This window comes from Mauremys reevesii, linkage group 3, assembly GCF_016161935.1.
Source record: "Mauremys reevesii isolate NIE-2019 linkage group 3, ASM1616193v1, whole genome shotgun sequence".
Taxonomy (NCBI): Eukaryota; Metazoa; Chordata; order Testudines; family Geoemydidae; genus Mauremys; species Mauremys reevesii.
The window spans coordinates 113,415,968-113,443,628 of NC_052625.1; the positions used below are offsets into that span (position 1 = coordinate 113,415,968).

General features: G+C 41.7%; 1 protein-coding gene across 13 annotated transcripts in view; it reads right to left on the minus strand.

Annotated features, from left to right (window-relative positions):
- Positions 1–27,661, minus strand: part of LAMA2 (laminin subunit alpha 2) — a 477,311-nt gene that overhangs the window by 228,284 nt on the left and 221,366 nt on the right. For 12 of the 13 annotated variants that reach the window (XM_039528773.1, XM_039528772.1, XM_039528762.1 and 9 more), the window contains exons 10-12: positions 26,553–26,713; positions 18,886–19,026; positions 17,251–17,424 (exon numbers count right to left, since the gene is read on the minus strand). In XM_039528773.1, coding sequence (XP_039384707.1) covers positions 17,251–17,424; positions 18,886–19,026; positions 26,553–26,713 — 476 coding nt within the window. Of the gene's footprint in view, positions 1–13,945; positions 13,985–17,250; positions 17,425–18,885; positions 19,027–26,552; positions 26,714–27,661 lie in introns of those variants that run through there. The other variant, XM_039528771.1, reaches the window with a different exon arrangement.

A 27,661-nucleotide genomic window follows, 5' to 3' on the forward strand; every position in this document is an offset into this window, starting at 1 on the left:
TTCCTTGCCCTACTCCCAGGGGAAACTAATTAGCTGCAGCCCTTCTCTTAGATCTTATTCCCCATCCCCACCCCCATCAAGCCAGCTCAGCTCAGCTGGCCTGCATCTCTCCAATCCTACCTCACCCAGCCACTTAGGAGAAGGACTCATGAAAAAGCTGTGATAGCGCCACAACAAGCACTAACACAACCATGCAGGATCTGGAGTCCTACTCCACTTTTATTCCTTGGCAGAACCACACTAAGGCCAATCACACTCTGCTCCCAAGACAACAGAACATTTAAAAATGCTCTTGAGGCTTGTGGGAAAGGGCTGTTCCTGAGCTTAACATCTTTTCTATACCCTCAAACAATTTTCTGTAATAATACAAAATTAATTATAAAGGAGGGAGAAAGCAATGAGACAGGCTTTCAGTCTCAGACCCCTCAGAGTCCCTCTTTTTCTTCAGTATTTGAATGCCCGATTTAGGGCCTCCAAACACATTCTCTAGAAAGCAGTTCTGAGCACAGGACTTGACACCAAGAACTGAAGTACATATTCTCCTTTTAATGCCTGTGCTTAATTCCTGCACCAAGCATTATGTCCTGAGAAAAGACTATTCTACAATCCCTACCACATACCCCTGCTTCTCCCCTATGAAGAGTCAAGAAAAAATAAGCACAAGAGTAGTTATGGACTTCAGTCTACACTCCCTTTCTCACGGCAGTGTGAATCTCCTGGCTTCAGTTTGCAGCTACATTATATGTTGTGTACCTGTTTCATGAGCAAAACTCCCAGTGATGACAGAGGAAGTTCTTCCCTCAGAGCTACTGTAGAATATCTAATACAGATCCACACTGTACATCAAAGAGCAGAATTTTAACTGTAGCTTCTTATACACTCAAGGAAAAAAAAGAAAATGTTTTGTTCTTTGTGGCTAAAATAATCTTTTCCTTCTTTCTTCTCTTAGATGCTTAAATAAATACTGTGAAAGAGTTCTTTGATAATCAATGTGTTTCTACAATTTTTTCCCCACCCCTCTTTTTCCTCATCCCAGCTAAAAAATGAAAAGCTCAATGAGATCATGTGTAACACTCTCATTCTGAGTATCACTTTGTTTTTCCACAAGCCTGCGGTCTCCTGAGTTTGGAGCAATCTGAATTTCCTCATGTCCTGGTGGCACATTAATAATAATTATAAAAAAACCCCATACAGAAGACTTTATGACTTCCAATGAAAAATAAGCCTCAAGGGATAACAACAAGAATCTTCGGAACTTCGAAGAGCTCACTGAACTTTCGGGTATACATATTAATAGTTGGGCCAGTTTGCTGGGCCTTTTTTTCTCTGCTCTAAACAGAATGTTGAATACTGTCCTATGGAGGCATATTTATAAGGGCAAGCCAAGTCACTGGGAATTCACATTTTTGTTTACACAATCAACATCGTAAAGCACACAAACAGAAAAATGTTTACTTGTTTAATTTCTATTGCCAGCTTGCTGGGATTTCTGTGTAGGTTGTCTCACATATCAAAGAAAGGGAAGATGCATTATTGCCTTTTGGGCAGTATTAGTACTACACTCTTAGCATTTTTAATATTTTACGTTGAACATATGGCTGTATTTCTGGTTCAGTGGTTTATAATTTCCTGACTTCCTGCAAAGTCAAATTTCAAAGTAAAGACATTTTCCTAAAGTTCTCAGATCACCCACAACAAGTGCATGGTAAGCTGTGGTGTCTGGATAATTGTCTGATAAGACTGCATATCTTTACCAACATAGCTAATGATTATACTTTATTTTTAGTGTCCCTTTCATATTAATTAATTTGGTATTCATTGTATTAACATTGACCATAATAACATTCATTATAATACCTAATGTATGACACATACCCTTCCATAAGCATTACATTGTAATTCAACATGGACTGTAGCATTCATTATGATGGTTCCTTTCAGTAATAATGTAGATTTTTTAAAATAATTCCAGTAATATTTCCATTGTATTTGAGCATTAATTAATGTTCACTTATTATAAAGTGGTATTCACTGCCTACTTAGGGAAGATGAAACCCTGCCTTGCAGTGGTAACTTAAATTCTCAGGATGCTCCAGGGTAGTCCAAAGGGATACTGGCAATCCCAAAGCTCTACAAGTCAGATGTAAAACTCCACTGAAAACACACATACTACAGCATTGCTTTATTATTTATGAAATTTTAAGCCGTCTTATACATGAAATCAGCTTGCTTCTATGGGGTGGTGATTGATAATGAAAGAAGAGGAATCCTCAGACCTAAGTTTTCAAACACAGATGACTGAAGTTAGCCATTTAAATAAACATTGAGTTTCACTACCATCAAGAGTAGCTGATACCCATATATGGAGTTAGATGCCTACGTTTTCAGCTGTTTGAAAATTGTGGCCCTAAGACATGAAACAGTAGTGGCACTACAGCACAGTTTAGAGTTTGATTTTTTTTGTGTAGCTTTTTTGGCAGTGTGCAGCTTCTCCCCAGTAGAATTTTGGGTGTCACAGGGAGCACATCAAGCCTAATAGTTTTCTAAATTCCTGCAAAGAACCTTTCAGAAAAACACACACAGCTACTTTTCATTATGGTTTAAGCAAAGAGCAGGATTCTACAGACTATAATGCGATGGATAGCTAGAGAACATTGCCAAATTTTGCACTCTATTACAACCATGCAACTCAACTGAAACCAAGGGGGACGAAAACTAGTGATGTTGCACAGGTGTCACTGAGAAAAGAATTTGCTGCTTATCAGCTCTACTTCAAGAGTCCCTGGTGGTTTATTTACAGTTATTGTCTGTAAATAAAATTTCTCCTTTTGATCAGCAATGTCCCTTCTTCCCTACCAAACAGAGCACAACTGCACATTCTGTATATCCTATCCATATGCAAAACTATCACTAATTTTAATGGGATATCAAGAGTAAAACCTGTGCAGAACATGCAAGAGAGATCTGCATTGAGAGTCAGGGAATTTAGCCCATATTTTACAATTTCCAAAGAGTCCAAGAGTATCAAGGCACATAAGATGTCAAGCAGCTAGTTGTGTTCATCCTCTACCTCTTCCAGTGGGATGTGGAGGTACTCAGTCACCCTACGTAATAGGTCCTGGAACTGGCGGTAGTCATCCGGGAGTGAGGAGGGAGCCAAAAACACTGTTGCATCCAGGGACAAGGAAAGGAACCACTCCACTTCTGGCAGGCTAAGCAGTTCTTCCCCTAATACGAGTTCTAAATGCCTACTCAATGACAGTTGAAGAGGTGAGATGGAGGAACCCCTACCGAGCTGAGCAGAAAGGTTCCTAAGGTGGATATTGGGGCCAGGACCCCCGGGACAGCCAACAAGGTGGATCCAATGGTTGCTGCAGAGGACTCCAAGGAGTGGGGTATCAATGATTCCTTTGCTGAGAAAAAGGAGAGTGCTGACACTAAATTGGTAGAACCTTCAAATAGTCATATCAATGGCACAGGAGGGGTGGACCCTGCACTCCATTCAAGTCCTCTGATTCCGAGAAGTCAGAGCCTAGTTCAAATGGCAGTACCGGAAGAACCACAGGAGTTGTAGGAGAGTGGGTGTGAACATGACCCAAACAAGGTAAGTACAATGTTGGAGATCATACCCCCTGAAGAGCTGGAGACCTTATCTCCAAGGCAAAGAGTTCATGAGGCCTGAGGGCCAATTTGATCCTCCCTGGCATCAGTAGTACATGCTCCTCAGTTGGAACTGGATTTGGAACCAGAGCTGGAATGGTAGCACAAGGGTGCATGCAAGGACCAACAGACACTACTACTTTGAAAAGTTCTGACTCCAGGTGCATGCATATAACCCTCAGTGGAATACAATAGGAACCATCATTTGAAGAAAAACATATGATTGGCTCAGTTGTTCTTCATGGCACAGAAGGTAAACTGCTAATCTGTTTGGGTTTGGAATGGGGCTAGGCCAGGATACATTGTGTGACTGACCATCTGCTTATAGGATTCTCGATAGGGCTGCTGAGCTGTTTCACTCTTCCTGACCCCCAGTTTTTGGGAAGGGTCAACAGATTTTGGGCTGATGCTTGTCTCACTGACCAATGCAATTTGCAGATCCTTGACTGGGCTTTTTGTTGCATGGGAGTCTAGGGAGGCCTGACACTTTGTGGGTCTGACCATCCACTAGGAGGTTGTTCCTGGGCTATGCCTACTGCAACAAATCTTTACTGGGGGATGAGAATAAGGATTGTGGGCTGGTGTTTCTGTCACTAAATATTGCACCTTCTCTACTCCTTCAGAGCCCCCTTTCAATCTTCAGAAGAGAGTAGGGGCATGAGGCACCTCAACTACAACTTCCATGATGCACTGCAGCAGCTCAGGCAGACACAGATAAATGTCAAACTGACCTGAAACTAAATGTTTTGATTCAGTTCAACAACCAGAATATTTCATTTCAGGTTGACCAAACCTGAAACAAAAAAATTCATTTTGATTTTTCCCAATCGTTGGCAAAATTAGAATTTTGCATGGAAATATTCGGCTGGGAAAACACCAACCAATTCCAATACATAAGCATAAAGCACATTTGTAAGTTTCCGTTTTTAAAAAAATTGCAAACCTATTTGGTGTAGTGTTCCTCTTTTGTCTCTAATTGTGTGTATTATGCAATCATATTTTTCTTACAGGGATTTAACTTATAATTGGAGATATACACCTATCCCCTAGAACTGGAAGGGACCATTGAGTCCAGCTCCTTGGCCTTCACTAACAGGACCAGATACTGATCTTTGCCCTAGATGGCCCCCTCAAGGATTGAACTCACAACCCTCAGTTTAGCAGGCCCACTGCTCAAACCACTGAGCTATCCCTCCCTCCTTTATAGTTATATAGATACAGACATATATGTTACTTACATCAGTATAAGAAAAATGTGATTGCACAACATACCATGAAAGACACAAAAGAGGAATGCTATACAGAATGGGATTTTTGTGTATTTCTGCCTGAGCTCTGCATATATCTTATATCAATATAAAAAAAAACAAAAAACAAAAAAAACCAATGAGGAGTTAACTGAACTTCACTTCACGTCACAAAAGACCTCAAGGAGCAATGCAGTATAAACTTTCTTTCCAGAGAGGTCTTTCAATCCCAGCAGACTAAACAACATTAACTGAAACACTTAAATCAGAAGACACAGCTGACCAAATATCATCGTGTTTATGTATTTGATTAGCTTTAAAGGCATCTGTTGTCTCAAACCTATGGCATAAGTTAAATAAAGTCGTTTTAGCCAATTAATTTTATTAATTTTGGTTGCATAGGCTTGCCAGTTAGGAAATCTTGTTTCCAAAGCCATGGACAATAAAATATTGACTAATTTCTTCATATTTTTATGTACTGTACTAAAATGACTAACATTAAAATGTATAGCTGTGTTTAGTTCTAGATAAAATATCTGTAAGAAAGAAAGAAAGAAAGAAACTTTGATTGTATGACCTTCGAGGAACCAGAAGAAGATTAAGTGATAATTGCTGCTGTAGAGTTCTTTAGGGTGGAAGATGCAAAGTTGGTGGATAAATTGCAGAGAGTACTCTCCACATCTACTAATACCTCTGCAGACATGCTGTGCAATTCTGCAATGCAAAAATGTAGATGTAATTGTAGGAGTCCTGCCTCATTAAATACACAATAAAGTGTGCATTTGAATGATACAGGGCTCTGCAGGAGATATTTTGATATGAATTGTATTATTTGAGAGTAGCATGTGATCATATAATTAAAGACTGTCACACTATATATACACAAGTGACTGACTGGCTCTGGAGACTGAACTACACTTTCATTCAAGAAGGTGGTCACTCCAGGTCAAAGTAACTATCTGGTGGATAAAAGAAGTACAGTTTGGGGGCTGTCAATCAGTCATCTTTCCTGACACTAGATGACAGGGGATGGATCACTTGATAATTGCCCTGTTTTGTTCATTCTCTCTGAAGCATCTGGCAGTGGCCGCTGTCGGAAGACAGGATACTGGTCTAGATAGACCATTGATCTGATCCAGTATGGCCATTCTTATGTTCTTATGAACGTACTCTGTGCGCCTCTGGCATCACCATGTTAATAAAACTGAATTCTTACTCAAAACATGAGCAAATTAATGCAGAAAGAAAACTGTTGTAAACACGTGCTGTTCTTACATAAACGTCCCTTCTTCACAACTAACTAAATGAGATTCTTCCAAAAAACTTTCAAATGCCTCATGATATTTCACTTGAAAGTTTCAAAAAACTTCTTTACAGCAAGAATATATTAATGAAAAAACTATTGATGTTACAACTCTCCTGCTCCTTCCTCTTCCCCTCCTCCCCAAAATGGACTACATCTGGCACAATAATTACAAGGGCTAATGGGACTAAATAAATAAAGCAAACTTTTCAGTCAGAAAAGATATTCTGCCATATAGCAATGCCTCTGAAACCCTGATGATTGAAAAGGCATGTAGATACCAATCAGAAATTCATCCAGCCATCTCACGAGATGGGGGTGGTGTTCTTCATACATTGTGAGAAATGCTATATATATTTCCAGTGAAAACAGGGAATGCTCAGACAGGTCCATATTAAAAAAAAAACCAGCGTCACCAAAAATAACTGTAAATATATTCATTTGGGTAAAACAATCATCTGTGTCTATTCATGCATGCTATTTGTTCGCATTGCTGTCGCTCCTGTCGATCTGAAGTTGAGAGGAAATGGCCCCATGATTCAAGGAAACTGCTGAACTGTGTACTCAGGCTTCAGTTTGAGAGATGGGTTCATTTATCATCATAATAAGCTATTACCATTGATAGGTCACAACTCATTGAAGAGACAGTCAGTCTAATTGGCTCAATTCCGTTAGCTTTGGATGTGCCTCAAGGAGTTGGAGATGAGCAGTACTTTGCAGGTAATATTCAATCACCCAACAAACTGCTTGTTTAATAATTCATCACATTTCAAATTGGGGTTTTATCATATTACTCCCATTTCAATCTGCTGAACGTCTGGTCTTAACTCTTTCATCTCTTGGGCCCATGGAAATAGACAGAACTTTTAAAAAAGTTAGCTTCAAGAGACTTATTGCATATTTAAAATCTCTGCTGAGGTTTCCCTTCTAAAGAAATTTGCTGTCATTAGTTCAATTATCTCTCTGAAAAACAAAATCTTTGGCCTCGCCTTACCATCCTGTTGAGGATCAAAATATGGTAGTGAAAGCTAATGGGATCCTAAGGGAATGCAACTCAGCTTGCATTCCAGGGATTAACCAAGCAGTCTGGACTCATTCAGAAATCTTTTGCAGCAGGTAATGATAGAGTAAAGGAGACAAGGGCCTGAGGGCTTTTAAAAAACACAATATTCTAGTCAGATGTTAGATAATCAGATCAAAGCATAAGTAATTCATGTTATTAGAAACTTTTGTTGTTTTTACTTTTAAAAACTGTAAAAGAAAACAATTGAAATACACACTATCAACTTCATGAAAAAACTCGTGCAGATACAGACAGACATCATCTTCCTTTCCAAATGCAAACAGATGGACAGCATACCAAAAGGACTGAAGGTAAAAAATCCATTATAATCAACATACCACACAGACTATGGTGAGAGATTGTGCCACACAGTCTTAAAGAAACCGAGGAACCACCTGATCAGCATCCTATACTGCAAGCAGGAGAAGATCAAGAATGAGCTCTCAAAACTGGAGACTCTCATAAAAACCAACCCAAACTTCCTTGTGGCTGGACTTTACAAAAACTAGACAAGCCATTTACAACACACACTTTACTTCTCTACGGAGGAAAAAAGACACTAAACTATCTAAACTCCTACGTGCCACAAGGGGCCAAAACAGTGGTACCCTTAACTCACCCAACAATATTGTAAATCTATCCAGCTACATTCTTAGCCTGGCAGAAGAGTGTGTCCTATCTCGGGGCCTCTCCTTCTGCCCCACCATCCCCACGAACATGATACAGTTCTGCGGTGACCAGGGCTGCCCAGAGGATTCCGGGGGCCCGGGGTCTTCGGCGGCGGGGGGCCCTTCCGTTCCGGGACCCGCCGCCGAAGTGCCCCGAAGACCCGCGGCGGGACCCCGCGCGAATTACCGCCGGCGGGACCCGCCAAAGCGCAGCCCGGTCTTCGGCAGTAATTCGGCGGCGGGGGGCCCCCGCCGTGGGTCTTCGGGGCACTTCGGCGGTGGGTCCCGGAAGGGAAGGCCCCCCCGCCGCCGAATTACCGCCGAAGACCGGGCTGAACTTTGGCGGTGGGTCCCGCTCCGTCTTCGGCGGCAATTCGCCAGCGGGGGGGTCCTTCCACCCCGGAGCGGAAGGACCCCCCGCCGGCGAAGACCGTGTGCGGCAGAAGCTCCTGCGCCCGGCCGCACAAGAGTTTGCCGGGCCCCCCGGAGGGAGTGAAGGACCCCGCTCCGGGGGCCCCGAAAAACTTTGGTGGGGGCCCCCGTGGGGCTCGGGGCCTGGGGCAAATTGCCCCTCTTGCCCCCCCCGGGCGGCCCTGGCGGTGACCTAGAATCCTACTTTTACCATCTCCAACTCAAGTAATATTTCCAGCACACCACTGGAACAGCACACTAACCCACAGAAACCTTCCTACCAGTGCTACAAAAAGAAGGATTCTGCGTGGACTCCTCCTGAAGGTCGAAACAACAGACTGGACTTTTACATAGAATGCTACCGCCAATGTGCACGGGTTGAAATTGTGGAAAAGCAGCATCACTTGCCCCATACCTCAGCCATGCAGAACATGCTATCCACAGCCTCAGAAACAACTCTGACATTATAATTAAAAAGGCTGACAAAGGAGGTGCTGTAGTCATCATGAATAGGTCGGAATATGAACGAGAGGCTGCTAGGCAACTCTCTGACCCCTCATTCTACAGGACATTACCCTATGATCCTACTGAGTGTTACCAAAAGAAACTGCACCATCTGCTCAAGAAACTCCCTGAAAAAACACAGGAACAAATCTACACAGACACACCCTTAAAGCCCTGACCAGGGGTATTCTATCTGCTACCCAAGATCCATAAACCTGGGAATCCTGGATGCCCCATCATCTCAGGCATTGGCACCCTGACAGCAGGACTGTCTGTCTAGGTGGACTCTCTCCTCAGGCCCTATGCTACCAGCACTCCCAGCTATCTTCGAGACACCACTTACTTCCTGAGGAAACTACAATCCATTGGTAATCTTCCAGAAAACACCATCCTAGCCACTATGGATGTAGAAGCTCTCTACACCAACATTCCACACAAAGATGGACTAAAAACCATCAGGAACAATATCCCCGATAATGTCACGGCAAACCTGGTGACTGAACTTTGTGCCTTTGTCCTCACCCACAACTATTTCAGATTTGGGGACAATTTATACCTTCAAGTAAGCAGCACTGCTATGGGTACCCGCATGGCCCCACAGTATGCCAACATCTTTATGGCTGACTTAGAACAACGCTTCCTCAGCTCTCATCCCCTAGTGCCCCTAATCTACTTGTGCTACATTGATGACATCTTCATCATCTGGACCCATGGGAAGGAGGCACTTGAGGAATTCCAGCTGGATTTCAACAATTTCCACCCCACCATAAACCTCAGCCTGGACCAGTCCACACAAGAGATCCTCTTCCTGGACACTACAGTGCAAATAAGCAATGTTCACATAAACACCAGAAACCTACTAACTGCTATATTTACCTACATGCCTCCAGCTTTCATCTAGACCACATCACATGATCCATTGTCTACAGCCAAGCTCTAAGATACAACCGCATTTGCTCCAATCCCTCAGATAGAGACAAACAGCTACAGGATCTATCAAGCATTCTTAAAACTACAACATCCATGTGGTGAAGTGAAGAAACATTGACAGAGCCAGAACGGTACCCAGAAGTCACCTACTACAAGACAGGCTCAACAAGGAAAGTAACAGAATGCCACTAGCCATCACCTACAGCACCCCAACTAAAACCTCTCCAGCACATCATCAAGGATGTACAACCTATCCTGAAGGACAATCCCTCACTCTCACAGACTTTGGGAGACACGCCAGTCCTCGCTTACAGACAGCCCCCTAACTTGAAGCAAATACTCACCAGCAACTACACACCACACAACAAAAACACTAACCCAGGAACCAATCCCTGCTACAAACTCTGTCCACATAGCTATTCAAGGGACACCATCATAGGACCTAACCACATCAGACTCACCATCAGGGGCTCATTCACCTGCATATCTACCAGTGTGATATATGCCATCATGTGCCAGCAATGCCCCTCTGCCATGTACATTGGCCAAACTGGACAGTCTCTACGCAAAAGAATAAATGGACACAAATCAGACATCAAGAATTGTAACATTCAAAAACCAGTAGGAGAACACTTCCATCTTCCTGGACACTCAATAACATACTTAAAAGTGGCAATTCTTCAACAAAAAAATGTCAGAAATGGATTTCAACGAGAAACTGCAGAACTGGAATTAATTTGTAAACTGGACATCATCAAATTAGGCCTAAATAAAGACTGGGAGTGGATCAGTCGCTACAAAAAGTAATTTTCCCTCTGCTGATACTCACACCTTATTGTCAAATGTTGAGTGATGTCCACCTTGATTGAATTGGCCTTGTTAGCACTGACCCCCCACTCAGTAAGGCAACTCCCATCTTTTCATGTGCTGTAATATATATACTGCTTTCTGTATTTTTCATTCCATGCATCTGATGAAGTGGGTTATACGCCCACAAAAGTTTATGCCCAAATAAATTTGTTAGTCTAAGGTGCCACAAGGACTCCTTGTTGTTTTTTCAAGTTTCCTGTTGGTCTGTTGCTTTTCTGTCATCTCTGACTGGCATTTGTTTCTCAACATTGCACACAGAAAGTTGTTTATTAGTCCAGGAAAGGAATTACCACTTTTCAGTCTATCAGAAAACTCCAGTTTTCAGTGCTGACCTCTCAAAAGCTCATTTTCTTCCAGGAATATTGATGATGCTAAATGCTAGGTGAATGCTTGGATAACCTCTGGAAGAATCATACCATTATTATTTACTATTAGGCCAAGATTTTCAAAAGTTCCTAGTGATGTTGGGTGCCTTGATTTTTGGGTGACTAACCTGACACACCTTAAAGAAAGGATTTTCAGAAAGTGCTGAACATCCATCCTCTGAAAATCAGGCCCTGTTAAGTAATCTGCTTAGTCAATTTACACAAGCTGGGGATCTGCCTCATAGACCTTACTTTGGGCCTATCTAGTCCATCTAGTCCCATTTCAGAGAAGACTAGATCAAAGTGCTCTAACGAACTGTTAACGCATGTCAGAAAACTGTAGAGGAACAGTTAGTCTGCGGCAGGTGTGGGGGATTGATTCACACCCCTTCTGCCATGGTCTAATTGTTCATGTACTTTTTTTAAACACTGAGGATTCTGGATAATTTATAGAATTATGCTTTCTGTTTTTTAAACTGTTATGTAATTATCATTATAATAATAATTATTATACTCCTATCTAAACAGACTTGTCTCACACAACATTCTCTCCGGTGATTTCAACCAAGCCTGAATGAGACCCGTCTTTCATGAAGCAAACTCACTGTCCATTTACTTTGTAGATGAATAATGACAGTGTCTTCTTTGTCCCCCAAATGAACTAGTGCAAGCTTTTGATGCACACCTCAAGATAGGGTTCTCCCCACCCCACTGTTTACTTCTTCCTGTTATTCTTTGTCCCTTGAAATTTTTACAGTCTTTCACTAGCATTCAGTTCAGACTGATGAGAGGAGAGTCACTGTGAACCATACAATATTTAATTGACATGCAAACAGCCAAATAGATAAACATTTCTTGTCTAACAGAAATCTATTTTTCACCTTTGCTGGCAACCAGTCCCTAGACAGAGATCTTAAGAATATAATTGTAAGCATCTATATGTATTTCCTTCCACAGTGATACTGATGACCAATTTGACATCAGCTTTTGAGACTTCATATGACATTCTTTGGTGAACTAGAATGTACTGGAGTACTGTGTCCAGCTCTGGGCACCACACTTGGGGAAAGTTGTGGACAAATTGGAGAAAGTTCAGAGCAGAATAACAAAAATCATTAACAGTCTAGAAAACACAACCTATGAGGAAAGACTGAAAACACTGGCTTTGTTTGGTCTAGAGAAGAGAAAGCTGAGGGGGGTACATTCCTATGATTCTATGTATATACCAGAGTTGGGAAATCCCTGTAACTCTTCTGCACCCCCTTGCCAACTGGTGTTAAGGGCAGGGCTGGCTCCAGCGTTTTTGCCGCCCCAAGCGGCAGAACTCTCCCCCCCCCCCCCCAAAATTGCCACTTCATTCTTCGGCGGCAATTCGGTGGCAGGTCCTTTGCTCCGAGAGGGACCGAGGGATCCGCCCCTGAATTGCTGCCGAAGACCCGGACGTGCTGCCCCTTTCCATTGGCCGCCCCAAGCACCTTCTTGCTGTGCTGGTGCCTGGGGCCAGCCCTGGTTAAGGGGTTCTTGGGGCACAGCTGTAAATTCCAATTTTAATTTTAAACAAATCTAAATTTAAAAAATAAAGTAAAATATCTGATTTGAAACATAAGAATTCAATTTTATCCACCTTGCTGGACACCCATTTGATTTTACTTCCATTTAAATAAATATGACATTTTATCCATCAGAATTGATTAGCTCAAAATAAACAAACTAACAAACTTAAAAGAGTGTTGTGTGTGTATATATATATACATATCTCAGGGCAGCTAGAGTTCTTAATAATTGAGCAAAATTCACTCGGTCAGTTATGACATACCGTAGTGCTATCAATGTTATTTGTTAACATTTAAGGTTTTCCAAGAAGTGCCAGCAGATCTCGAAAGAAAAGCTTATCAAAAAATTAGCTTCCAATAGCACTTTGTCTGTCATCTCAACTATCAGGAAGTGTCAAGCAGAGACTGCTGTCCTTTCCCAGGCTTGCAGTGAAAACAAGCCAAAATGTTTTCATATTTTGGTATCAAATTGCGGCTATCAAGTCTGATGATCTAGAAACAGTCTCCAATTTTTGCTATCTGAAGCTAAACCATGGGAATACTAGATGGAGTTTTGAGGGTCCAGATGCATTAATAATTTAGGACAATTGATCTTGGCATTTCTGTTTCAGTCCATCATTGTATTATTTATGCTGGTTTATGGGGGGGGCGGGTTCTGTGTGATCTGTATTCTGTCATTTCTTTTGCATGATTCTGTTTCTTGGACCAGAACTGCACCAAAAATGAACACAAATGGAAGGAAATAAAAGCGCAAAGCCCTGTTATACACATAGCAGTAAGACACTTACACTGTTTTTGTTTTTCCTTAAACTATGGTGATGTACTATTTTGCAGCATTCACTAAGCTGTACCTGCAGTCGTTTTCAACACCTAAACTCCCATTGCTGCATAATAATACCAAGCAGCACAGGGTCTTAAAGTCATAGCATTTTTATGGTGATGTTATTTTATACATCGCACATGGCAACGCATATGCAAACAATCAGATAATTGCCCATGTAAATGGTTATTTGTCCATGTGCAATTGTTCATTTGCTTGGGCAATTTCATAAGAACATAAGAACTGCCATACTGGGTCAGACCAAAGGGCCATCAAGCCCAGTATCCTGTTCTCTGACAGTGGCCAATGGCAGGTGCCCCAAAGGGAATGAACAGACAGGTTATCATCAAGTGATTCATGCCCTGTCACCCAATCCCAGCTTCTGGCAAACAGAGGCTAGGGACACCATTCCTGCCGAATTTCCTTGGTGTAGTCGCACAGTATTTTTTCAGGAACACCTTTAGATGCAAATATTCTAAGGTTTAGCCCTAAAAATTAAACCTACTGAAGGAATAAAACTAATTAAGGCTAAAAATATGCCCTTCACTCACCTTGTGCTGCATTGCTGATACAGATCATATGGGACATTAAAGCAGCCATTCTTTTGGGGCCTACACAGAAGGATAATACCTATGCACAGTGGAAAGAGTTATGGATGAAATTTTAGCCTTAATTCAATTTTTTGGTTCTTGGAGCTTTAAGACAGAATGCTAACATTATATTAACATATTCCCTTTTCTTTTAAAGATAATCAAAAATAAATTCCTAGTGGAAGCAAATGTTAAAAAGACAGTTTTACCAAACAGGGGCTTTAAAATGTTTGATATTTATCTGTTTAATAGAACAAAAGCATTTTCTACACTAGGCAGAATCTCTCAGCCCATGTCGCTTCCCGCAGCCCCGATTGGCCTGGAACAGCGAACCGCAGCCAGTGGGAGCTGGGATCGGCCGAACCTGCGGGCGCTGCAGGTAAACAAACCGTCCCGGCATGCCAGTGGATTTCCCTGACGGGCCGCGTGTTAAAGGTTGCCGATCCCTGTCTTAGGATATGTCCACACTGCAGTTAAATACCTGGGGCTGGCCCATGCCAGCCGACTTAGGCTCATGGGCCTTGGGATAAGGGGCTGTTTAATTGCAGTATGGATGTTGGGGCTTGGGCTGAGCCCAGATTCTAGGACCCTGTGAGGTGGGAGAGTCCCAAAGCTAAGGTTGCAGCACCAGCCAGAATCTCTACATTCCACAGTTAAACAGCCCCTTAGCCCAAGCCCCAGGAGCTAGAGTCAGCAGGCACTGGCCAGCCGCAGGTGTCTAATTGCAGTGTAGACATACCCTTACAGAGTATTGTGTTACCAAGTACTTATGACTGCCTCAATCCAGAATTAAATTGGAAGCCATAAAATAGACAGAAAAGCTATTATATGATCCCTGTTAAATCTTAATAGTAGCCAAGCAAAAACTTTCTTCTTAATAAAATAATCTAGCAGTTTGCAAAATTATATTGTTTCAGAATAATCCAAATAACAGCCTTTCATCTGATAAATAAACCACGCCTTCAAATTTTCATTTTAAACCAATATATGCTAAAACAAGCATCTGAAAACTTTTATTTTTGTTTTAAAAAAAACCCTAACAATCTGCATTTTATATAACACAAGAACTGCATGTATTTTATATTTTTAATATGGTAAAATTTCACCTAACTTCTGACATTGCTAGTAGTGCAGTAGTATTTTGTTGTTGTTGTTGTTGTTCTGTTTTTCTAAAAAAACAAGAACAACAACAACTGAGATGTTACATTCATTTTCTTGCTTTCTTGTCCCCAGTCATACAGTCAGTCACTTTCACATAAACAAGAGTCCTAAGAGCATTACCTACAGTCTCCCGTTACTCACTTTGTAGCCCAACCTTTTTAGAGAAACCAGAATCTGCCACAGAACAATCTTATATAACTCCAGTGTCATCCATTGTTAAGCAAAGCTCAGGGTTACAAACTCAGTATCATCCCATTTTACAACTCTTGTGTCATGTGAAAGTAGCACTTGTAGGCGGGTTGAAAACATGCAGCTAGAATACATATGGAAATCAACATGTGCACCACATGCCAGCCTTATGTTAAAAGAAGCCTTTCAAATAAAGGTTTTCAGGTATGTTTGAAAACTGGGATCTCTCAATATAGAGGGACAGTTGTCCTCATGTTTTACTCAAATTTATTTTTAGAGAGAACATTTTAATGAAAGGGGTAGAGACAAAAAGAAAGGGGGTTGAAGTTGTAGCATGGATCCCAGAGTTATGGATTACAGTAAACTTAAATGTCTTGATATAAAACTTCTTAAAACCTTTTTCTGCATACTTTTAAGGCAGGTAAAGCACACCTAACCTAAAACAGCAACTATTATACGTGTAACACAGCTAGCAGTCATAGTTGAGAAGGTCTGGTTTAATCCAGTTTCAGCTATTTAGAGAGATGTTTTATTGAGTTTACAAATAAGAACCTGCAATACTCCATTTCCATAGCAATACACTAAATCATCCAAGCTAAGCATGTCATCATGACTATAATTTACATGATGTAACATGACAGTTAAGATGTACTGTGGTAATTTGTGAGTGCTTTCAGTATTATTGTAGTATCAAAAATTTATATGGTTCAGTTATTAAGGCAAATTGTTTCATTCATACAGAAATGTCTGACAGTAAACCACAAAGGACCTTCAAATTACACTGAAAAAATGTCTTCTATGTTCAGACAATTTGCACACACTCTTCCCATTATTTTGTTCACTAAATGGAAAAGAAGTTTGTCTGTGTAAAATTTCACTAGGGTACAGGAAAAGTTCACTGTGTATGGAAGCTATAAAAAACTTCCCTTACCCAGCTGAATGGGCTTGACTATCTTTAAGCATCTTATAGCCATGAATAGGATGCCCACATTCTTTGGAAATGATGCTGTTTAATCTTCACATGCTCACTTACCTTTTGTCATGTTGATTTCCAGCCAACAGGACAAAAATAGGCAGATGAGTTTGAAGAGACTAGAATGAAAAATGTGCTGAAGCACACTATAGTTCCATATACTTCACCATAATCAGAAAAAAGCTCAAGTTCTGAACACAGTCCCAAATTCCAAAGACTGACAGAAAACTCATTTTAAGAACACACCACCTGTGATGACAGAAAGTCTGTGGATAGCAAGCCTGATATTGAGACCACTAAGGCAGCCAGGGAGATCTTCAAAGATTTTAAAAGTAACGTAGTGCAGTAACCTTCAGAGGGCAGACACTTATATGTTTATATATTTACGTGCTTGGGTGGGGGGGTGGGAGTGGATCTGAATAAAGATGAGCAGTGAAACTGGCACAAAGTTTAATACAGCACCTTCTGAGTTCCAGGGCAGAGTTCCCTACACAAGTTTATGCCAAGCATTAAAGTTTTGTAACCTAACTCACAACATCTGATATACAGTTTGCATCTGTGAAAAGCAGGATAGGAAACAGCCTTTCATATCCAAGGATGAGATGGAAAGAGAAGAGGACAACCTGAAACACATATTCATATGCCAACCAATTTGTTCAAAAAACAACACTGCAAATTATCTGAGCTTCTGTAAGAACTGACAGCAGAGGCCTCAAGAGGTCTCAGAATTGAAGTACTTAGTTAATTCTGCTCTCCCTTGATACTTTGTGTCTCATAAGGATTCTCTGCATGCGCAACTCAGTTCTTTTCAGCAAGCAATTTTGCTGGTCAAATATCTATCCAACTCAATCTTCCCTTCAACAGGAACTAAAAAAAAAATTGCTTACATCTTTCCTTAGCAATAAATTAAATTATCATACAGGTAAGGACCATCTGCACTTACTCTGTTGCCCAAATAAGGACTGGGTGCACTCCAGTAATAAATCAGCGGCAGCACTCTTCTGGCAGCCACATTACTGATGCTAAGCTGCTGAGGTCCACCAAAACTGTCCTGCTGAGGTGTAACTCGAAGGAGACCAGGTACGTCAGTCAGATACCAGCCATTCATGTCTCCTACCTATAATGACAGAATAAAATACCTGTTGGAAGGAGAGTCAAGATATCAAAGTCCCAGCACCCACCAGCCTCTGTTTTGTTTTTTGTCTTCTTTGCAGCTTCATTTGGTTTAAGATCTTGATTAATCTCAGTGAAGAATCATATTCAGTGACATGAAACTATTCATAGGAAAATGAATCTACTGTATGCATACCAGCTCTTGGATTTTTGTGTCCTGGACAGCCACTTAGGCTGCCAAAAAGTTAGGGGATGCCATAGGTAAATATTTGTTCCCAGTGGCTTAACAGAGAATTCCCAATAATATTTGAATAAGAGCCATTCATGCTTACACTGTAGGTCACACAACACAAATACTCTGTAAGTGATATAAGTCCCACATGGTACAGAAGCCTGAAGTGAGAGTTCAACAAATCTGAACAGATATTATTCAGACATAGACAATGTAGATTATTGTTCTAAAGACCTGTATCTTAGAAGCTCAAAGGTCTCTTCTACTGCACCAGCTAGCAAAGATCAAAAACCTCAGATCCTGAATCTCTGAAATCCTCTATCAGGAAACTAACCAGTACAGAAGAGCTTAATATACATACAAGCATGCTCAAGGCTTTTGGCTTGTTTTCAGATGCCTAGATACCAGCAGAGCTATGAAATGGCTCAGCTGTGAGCTGGAAAAGCTTTCTGGATACTGGTATGTAGAGCAGTACACCAGGCAGACTGCTTTACTCCCAGAGTTCCCATATACCAAACAGCCATAACAAGTAGCTATTTAACCTGAAACAAATTTTCCCAAGCTAGATTTACAGACATGTATTACAGTCCCTTTATAAAGAAATTGGTGTCCAGACTTTGAGACCTTATTGAAAGTATAGAGCATGCTTGTATAAAAAAAAATATTTTCTACAATATGCTTTTGCAAGTAAGACCATTGGAAGGGTCACCCCACATTTAGCTTCAATGCTATATACATATTGTACAAAAGAAATTCACCAGAGGCATAAGACCCTCACTGTTTACATGCCCTGATAAAGGATATTATTTCTCACACAAATTGTGTATTTGTAAGTGCAAACTCTTAATTAACCCATATGTGTCTATATGGATATTTATTACATGCCCAGAAAAGAGACTGTTCTATGGACAGAATTATCCTCATATTTTCATACTTCATCATCGGCACATGCCATGACTGTTTCACACACACAGCTTCATCTCTGACAGACATTTCTGAATTGCTTTCTATATCAATCACAATGTTGATTTCAGAACATTTTCACAATGAAAACAAAGAAAGATCAGTTCTTGTGTGTGAAAAATCCTTTTCTTTTGGATACCTGAAAAGACTTACATGGTATATCATGTGCCTGCAGATCTTAGGATAACATGTGTTGTACAAGATACGTTTTAAAAGACAGCATAACCAATGACATATTTTTGCTATGATGTTGACTATTATTTTTCTTACACCGCTGTAGGTCCAGTGAGAGTCTATACAGATGTTTGTTTTCCCTGAACAAAAACACTCCTCACAGCCTCTGGGATTATCTTGCTGCAGGTTGAAGAAACTTGGTTTACAACGATCACAGTTTTCTCCTTCAACGTTTTCCTGGAAATGCACATTAGAATATTACTTCAGCTATCACATATTAAAATTAAAGGCTTTTTGCTCTCTTTTGGTTTGATACAACAATGCTAAAGGAAGACATTTATGGGAAACTGTCCCCTAATTTTTCAAAATAAGAGCCTAAATCTCCAAACAATTAAGCTGGTGCAACCCAACTAAAGTTAAAGGGATTGCATGTGTGCTACTGAAGGTAGAATTTGGCCATTTAACTTTATACCTTTTCCATGAATATATTATTTTTTCACAATAATCTAATAAATCTCCTCTAAAACATGGATGGCCAAAGGAAGGAAAGCATGGGGTACAACTTGCCTATTCTTGGGAATCAGCAGTCAGTGTCTATCAACTGCAATAGCTACTTGAAACCAGGGTATGCTTATCCAGCGCAAAATGCAGCTTTTCAGTCCTTCTTGTCTATGCTTGGGCTTTGCACCAGTGCAGCTACTCCTGTAGCTGGCCACTGACTGCTGAAATGAGGGCTAATCCAAGTATAGGCAAGGCCTGTATTTCTCCCTCCATGACTGACAGTATTTGCCAACCACATAGATGATCTGTGAACCTACGGAGAACTGGAGCAAAGGACCCAAGTGCCAGATCATTGCAGCATTTTGTAATTTTGTTTTACAGCAAAGGTTTATTTTACCAGTTGAGATGCTGGGTTACCAGTATGTAATCAATCTGGCCCATATGCAGAGACAGAGATGCCTCTCTGACACATGGGGTGCATTACAAAAAGGTTCACACTGTGGTGGGAGCTGAATAATGCAACAGTATTTTTCAAAGATACCCCAGAGAAGAATTATCCTTATAAGAACTCTCTCCAAATTATTTTGCACATGGTCTCTTTAATCCTGGACACCGCACTATGAAATGTGCACAGATGTACCAGAATCATTGGCTCCAGGCCAGCAGAGGCTGAATAGTTTATGGAATGCCTGCCCATAACACAAGTAAATTAGGATCATCCTGGCTTTGTGGCACAGAAATAAGTTAACTGAAAGCCACTTGCCTGCCTTCTGGTCAGAGATGCCAGAGAGATGGAAAGAGTGAGGCAAATAAAGGATAAGTGGCAGAAGGGGGAGAAAAGCAGAAACACAAAGGGCAAAGAGAAGACAGGAGGGAAAAATGAGAGAAAAACGGGACACAGCTAAAGAAAAACAGGCAAAGGGCAGATTCAAATAAGGATGTTATCACCACTTATGTGGTAATTCTGTATCTATTCCTTTATCTGTTTTCATTGTCTCTCGCCAATTAGCAACATCATTTGGAGTCTGTACATCAAAAGCTTAAAGCAACTGTCAAGGCTGTTGGTCTGAAAATTTAAGCTGTAGTACTACTGTACTCTAACTGTAGCTGGCCTCTGGTTTCTATGCACACAAATGTTTGCAGCTGCAATTTTTGAAACCACTTTGAAAATCTGGCCCTAAAAGTTCCTTTAATATGATCCAATTGAATTGCTGATGTGTTACTGTGGGCAGGGTGGGAAGAGGAAAGAAAAGTGAGGACTGAAAAGTAAATGTATTTGTTATAATAAAAGTTTCAGTAACAAAGCAGAGCACAATTGTACTCTATAACTGCAAGTAATCTACACCATTCTTGTGAGCAGACAATAAGTTAACAGAATCCTAAACCCTGAAGGTGGAAAAATATATGTAACCCATCCCTCTGCCAGTGCAGAATTGTTTCCTACAGTAAAGTATATTTTGACTATATAACTCATCATCAAAGCTCATTTTCATATCAGAGCATAATGAAATGTGCCTGAAGTCTGATCCTCTAGACACGATAGCTTAAAAATTAAAACCCTGATAGGAAGAGATTTTACTTCTGACAGAGAACATTTGAGTGTTATATATGTGCCAAGTGAGGATAAGATTAATACCCTGAACAGACTTCAGTGCTGTTCAACTGTCACACTAGTGGTTTATGAGTGTATTCAATATGAGATGATAGAATGAAACTTTTTGGTACACTTGTGCTCTTGAGAACTTAATAGAAGCATTTTTACACTTGTATCAGAGTCTGTAAATTAAACATCCAAATGGAACATACACAACAAATTATTGAAAAATAACCCACAGTATCTACCATGTTGCTCTCTGCTGAGCATATTCAGGATGACTTATTTCTCATGTAAGCTGCATCTTTTGGACAACAGGACCTTCATGTGTATTATTGGTATTGAGGATATTTTTAAATTAAAAATAGTTTGTATCATTTTAAAATAGTGTTTTAATTCAAAAGCTATATCAATATTTGGCTTTCTGAATTTACACACATACAGCACTAAGAACTTCAGCCTACATCACATACAGCCTCAGCAGTCAGATTTTAACAGCATCTTTGACAGAAATACCTTGGAGGTTTCCAAACAAAGGGACCAAAATGGAAAAGAGAATCTCCTTTGTCCAAACTTTGGCAGCAGAATGACTAAATATACTACATAACAACCTATAAAACAGAGGCCTTAAATGCCATTTCCCCTTAACCAATAGTTCAGAATATTTGCTTTTTAAAAAACATATGACAGATTATTTTTAGAGTTGACAATGCTCAGCTGCTTTTAATGTATAGCTCCTGGGTGGATGGCAGTGGGAATTTGAAATAAGCAATTCACAGCTTTCTGAATGTCTTAAATATCTTATCTTGAGTATAATTCTATTGGGCTTACCTGAATGGCAGCTGATTCCTAATTACTTGTTTTAAGACTTGTACTCAAGACTTGAAGTGTCACAGTCAGACCAGAAACACATTAACCCTAAAAGGAGTCACAATTTTTGACACATATCACCACAGCTAAAAACCAGTTGCCTACCTTTCCGCAACAGTTGTTCTTTGAGATGTGTTGCACATGTCCATTCCACTATGGTTGTGTGTGCAGCCCATGCACAGTTGTCAGAGATTTTTCCCTGAGCGGTTCCTGCTGGGGCAGTGTGAGCTCCCTCTGGTGACTCACACCACGGCACATAGCTATAAAAGGCTGCGCTGCCCCGACCCCTCTCCATTCTGTCCTACCAGCAAGATTCCAATAGAGAGGGAAAGGAAGGTGGGTCATGAAATGGATATGTGCAACACATCTCAAAAAACAACAGTTACGGAAAGGTAGGTAACTGTTTTTTTGTCTGAAGGTTGGAATGAAGAAGGCGACTGTGATCCTGGGATATCATATCCACATCCATCAGGATAAACAGAAGAAGTCTGACTGATAGATCTAGTAAAGTCAAAATCCAATGTTGACATGTCCATACTAGAGCTATTAGAATAAAGTGCATGGAATCTTGCTGACTTTGGATAAGATTTTGGGCAGGAGCAGAACTGGAGGGAAGGCATAGAGTAGGCCTCTCAACCTGGGCAGAAGGAAAGCATCTGTCTGTGACCTGGGCTGTGACCTGCTCGGGAACAACAAAGATGACATTTTTTGCTTTCTCTTGTTGGAAACAGGTCCACTTGAGGAGTTCCCCTCTGCTGGAAAATGCAGCTGGAAAAGTCTGGTCCAAGAGACTACTCATGCTGGCCTGTGAATGACCTGCTAACACAGAGTAGTCTGAGCTCCTGGAACGTAAGCAGCTCTCAGGCTGATGGAACTGGTGAAGCATAAATTCCACAGGAGGATTTCCTCCTGGCATAACTTTGTGGATTGGGCCCCTACTTGCAAACATTCATCAGTCCATGGAGGATAAGACCTGTAGTAAGTGCAGGCCCTGATAAAGGCCCAGTATGAGGCCTGAGGCCTGAACTAAAGTAATGGTCAAGACTTTGCTAACATAAAGCAAAGTTAAGCTGTGAGCCAGAGGTAGGCCCTGCTCACAGAAGCTGGCATGAAAAGGGCTGATGCTGCATAAACATATATTCACCTAGCATAAACACAGCACTAGAACACACTATACTGAAACATTCCCTAGATAACAGGAGGATAGGCCGACCCATCCCAATGACAGGGGCAAAAGGGTAAAATGATGGATAGAGTTGTTTTGATCGAACCAACATGTACAAGGTGAGAGGCGGCACCTTAATACGTAGAGGGGTTGTACCGTGCTACGTAGAAAGGTTGCACCTCCATACGTCAGGTGTGATGTGTAACGTGTTTGTATCTGTGTATAAGAATGCATCCTTGGGGCGGTGTCTTTGTCCGGCCGTAGGGGGAGTGGAAAGTCCCGCCACTAAGCCGGGTCCTTGCCAAGAGGCACTTTCTCGTAGTATGCCCTGAATTAGGCTAAGAAACCTACAGGGAACTGCCATTGTGTCCGAGATCGCAATAAACCTAGTCGACGTGACTTTGCATCTTACTGGACTCTGTGGTTATTGGGGGTTCTCGTCGGGTCTGCTGTGTCAGCTATCTGCGCAGAGCTGGGGCAGCACACAGAGGGAACTCACGCACGCAGCCGAGTGATATCAACAAGGAGACAGCAGAGCACCACACCGGTACCGCTCTGACAACAAGACCCAGATGGTACTTGAACCACTATGTCTATATGATGATGGGCCAGTGAGTACACCAAGGCTATCCAACCCTGTAGATATCTCAGATGTAGTTTGGCATGCTGTACTATGTAGGGGCATGCTGCCAAGTGTCCTAGAAGTTTGAGGCAGTTTCAAACTCTGATGCCAGAATGAGCCTTTAGATCTAGAGTAATAAGTCACCTTATTTGGAACCTCTGCTGTGTCAAGCCAAGTCCAGAACTACTCCAATGAATTCTATTAGTTAAACAGGAGATATACAGTGAAATCTGTCCTTGATCAGTAGCCCCCCAGTATGTCAAAAGTGGACTGAATAGTTGGTACACTGGAGATTACCAGAGACCTGGACTGGCCAGGTAAGGAAATACATGCAGTCCAGACTTGCTAAGGAATGCCGCTACTACAGCCATGCATTTCGTGAATATGCTACGAGCTGCTGATAGTCTGAAAGACAGCACTGCAAATTGTCAGTGGAATCCATTGACCATGAACCTGAGGAATTTTTGGTGGCTCTGGTGAATTGCCATGTGAAAATAAACATCTTTTAAGTCGAGAGCAGCATATCAGTCCCCTGGGATCTAAGGAAGGGATACCAGATGCTATAGTGGCAATTCAGAATAAATAGCCCTGAGGACACCCCTCCCCTTTGCCTTTGGGATCAGAAAGTAACAGGACTAAAATCTCTTCCCTCTGAACAACATGGGAACTTCCTGTATGTCCCCCAGGAGGAGCAGAGACTGGACCTCCTGATGTAGCGTCCTCTTGTGAGAGTGCTCCCTGAAGAGGGATGGGGAAGGGAGGTAGAAATCAATTGAAGGGTGTATTACAGTTTCCTCTTCCTTAGGACCCACTAATACATAGTGATGTGGGTCCAAATGCTTAGTAAGTGGGATAAGCAGTTGGCAAAAATAGCATTCAGGAAAGATGGTACTATGGGGAGTGTATACTGTCCTCAACCCGTAGGTGAAAATCATTGCTTAGATAATCCAGATTGCCTAGAAGAGCTGGTAGCTGCAGAGGAGGGTGGAGGAGGAAGATGTATCTTGTAACTCCTTTCCCCTTTTTAGGCAGGTCCTGGAAATGTGGCAAGAAGAGTTGAAACCACTGGGAATATTGTGGGTGGAACGGCTTTCTTTTTTGTCGCCAGTGCATAGATCCTCAGAGACTTAAGGGTTGCCCTTGAATCCTTAAGGCTATGACGCCTCTGATCAGTTTTACTGGACAACAGCCTTCAAATGGGAGGTCTTGGCATTAATAGGGAGAGCTACCATAGAGGGGCCCGCAGAACCTAAAATACCCACAAGCTTGTGACAGCTTTCTTGTACCTCTTCTGTCTGGATATCCAGAGCTACAGCCACCCTACTCAACAATGGCTGATGAGCTCTAAAATCATCAGGAGGGGAAGAGGTAGAGTCAGTCACTACTGCCTCATCAGGCAACATAGAAGAGGCTAAAGGTTGAGAAAATACCTCCTCCAATCCCTCTATCGGGGAGTCCTGAGCATGCAGATCCACTTGCATGGTACCAATACTGGTACCAGGGGAAGGAAGATAGTGACCTTCTTGCAGATGCTCCTGGCACCTGACTGACATAGAAGTGTGGGGAGGCAACAGAGAGGTTCTGGAACATGGAGGGAAGCCTCAAGAGATCTGGAAGGGTTACTGGTATGGAGGTTGGACCACTGGCTATTAGGATGATGTGCAGACCACTGGCTATTAAAATGATGAGCCTGTGGACAGTATCACAACAGGCAGGCACCCCACTGGGGCTGTTGGGCATGCTCATGTCAGGACTCAAAGGATACAACTTCTGAGTCTGAGGAGGAGTCTATCTCCTGTGACCATTGGGGAGCTGAACCCATTGGTACCAAGGAGGGAGGTTCCAAGTCTTGGGAAGAGGGTATCAGCCAAATCATTGCTGGCTTGCCTGTAGATGCAATCCTACATAGAGGTATTGCAAGAGTAGAAGTGGCTGGTACTGAGCAGAGGAGAAGTTGGTACCGACAAATTAAGCAACTCTCAGGTTGCCTCGAAAGCCCCAGGTGTCAATGGCACTGGAAAGGGCTCCTGTTGAGGTACCACAAGTGGTGCCAATCCTTTGGGGAATGGTCTCAACTGACCCTTCCTGGTCCACCCTGCTCCTGGGGATGTGACTTTTTTTGAGCACACCTCTGAGGTCTTGTGAACACTTGGTGCTTCTCCTTGCAGGGTGGTGGTACCAAATCTTTATTAGACTCATGCAGTCTCTTCTTAGGCTCCTGTGACACGGATCTGCCTGAGGACTCTGTCAGAACAGGAGGAGCACTCCTAGGAAACTTGGACATGCTTGGAACCCATTTGGAGTGGGGGCAGGTTCTGATGATGGATAGAGTGCAGACTCATTGAGCAGATACTTGCATCTGTCAGTCCTGCCCTTTTTCCAACAGGGTTTGAACCCTCTACAAATGTGACATTTGTCACTTACATGCGCCTCTCCCACAAACTTAAGGCAGCTGGGGTATGGGTCACTCACTGGCCTAGACCTGAACAACAGGCCTTAAAGCCAGGAGAACAGGGCATCAGTCTGGTACCAAGCCCAGTACCCAATCAGGCACCAGCAACTGTATACTAAAAGACTGTATTCCAAACTTATCTTTATAACTAACTATTTACAGATATGCTATACAAGACTACAAACTAATGCTACAGGTACTATTTACACTAAGGGAGGGAAAATATGATGAATCAAAGATGGCAGTTCCAACAACAACCATTACTTGCAGTAGGAAGGAACTGAAGGAGGGCGGGGGCAACACAGCCCTTTATACTTGTGTACAGTGGCATGAGGCACCAGAGGGCGCTCACGCTGCCCTGACGGGTACTGCTAGGGGAAAAATCTCCAACAACTGTGCACAAGGTGTGCAGACACCCAAAGTGGAACAGACATGTGCAATCACTCGAAGAAAAAGAACAGCATAACAACATTGCAATGATGGTAGAGGATAATGGGTTTTAATTTTTCATAATATCAATGGTGATTAACTATGGCTGAAAATAGTTTGACACTCATACCTTGCAAATGCAGGATCCTATACAAGGGTCATCATTCAAGCTGCCTTTCACAGAGCAGCTACAGCTCACGCAGTCAGGATAACCCTTGTAACCCAATGCACATCGATTGCAGCTTTTACCTGCGTAGCCAGTCTTGCAGTGGCAGAATCCAGGGAGCATGCCTATGGAAAGTCAAAGAAAACACTAAATCCATATATGTATTGATTTATCTTTATTAGTTATTTGTACTATGATTGCAAGGATCAGGGCCACACTTGTGTTAGGCATGGTACAAGTATAAATTGTGTGCACAGACCATGCCCTGAAAAGCTAACAATCCTAGGGCCAGTGTGCTGCTCTTACTCCAATTGAGTAGCACCTTAACCCCACAAGAAACCCCATTGAAATCAATGGGACTGCTCCCTGAGTAAAGTACTACTAAATGTGAGTCAGGGAGGCAGCATCTAGGTCTTATTTACCCCACACTGTCTGAGCAGGCTTTACATTTAAAATAAACAGCTATAATTGAGATTTAGCATTACATATACAAATATGCAGGCAAAAAAAAATGGCAGCATGATGGAGTCTCTGATTCAGGAAGCATCCAACCACAGGAGCTGTTACAGTTTGTTTAAAAGCTAAATTACTAGGAGATTATTTATTTCACCCCAAAGTAGAGTGCCTTGGATGAAGAGGTGGGTTGATTCAGTCAAGGATTGCTGTCTAATTTTTAGAGCAGTGGAGGTCCAGGTCTCAGAGATCCCAGCTCTGCCACTGAATTGGGTGATTACGGACTGAAACATTTAAACTTCTGTACTTCAGTTAATATCCACTGGTAACATAGATTACAGATGGGCTAAAGAGGTCACTGTTTAATCTGGCAAAATTTTGCATGGATTATGGCCTTTCAAATCCAAAACCAAGGGTTGTTTGGGTCAGAGCTCCATTTTATCCATACCAAAGGTTGTAGGTAGGGTATGGTTTCATAAAAGATTCTGGTTCTGGCCCTTATCTATATTGAACATAAACCTATCACACAGGACTATTATCAAAATCAGTGTTTAATGAGCACTTTGAGATTCAAATACACCTCTACCCCGATATAACATGAATTTGGATATAACGCGGTA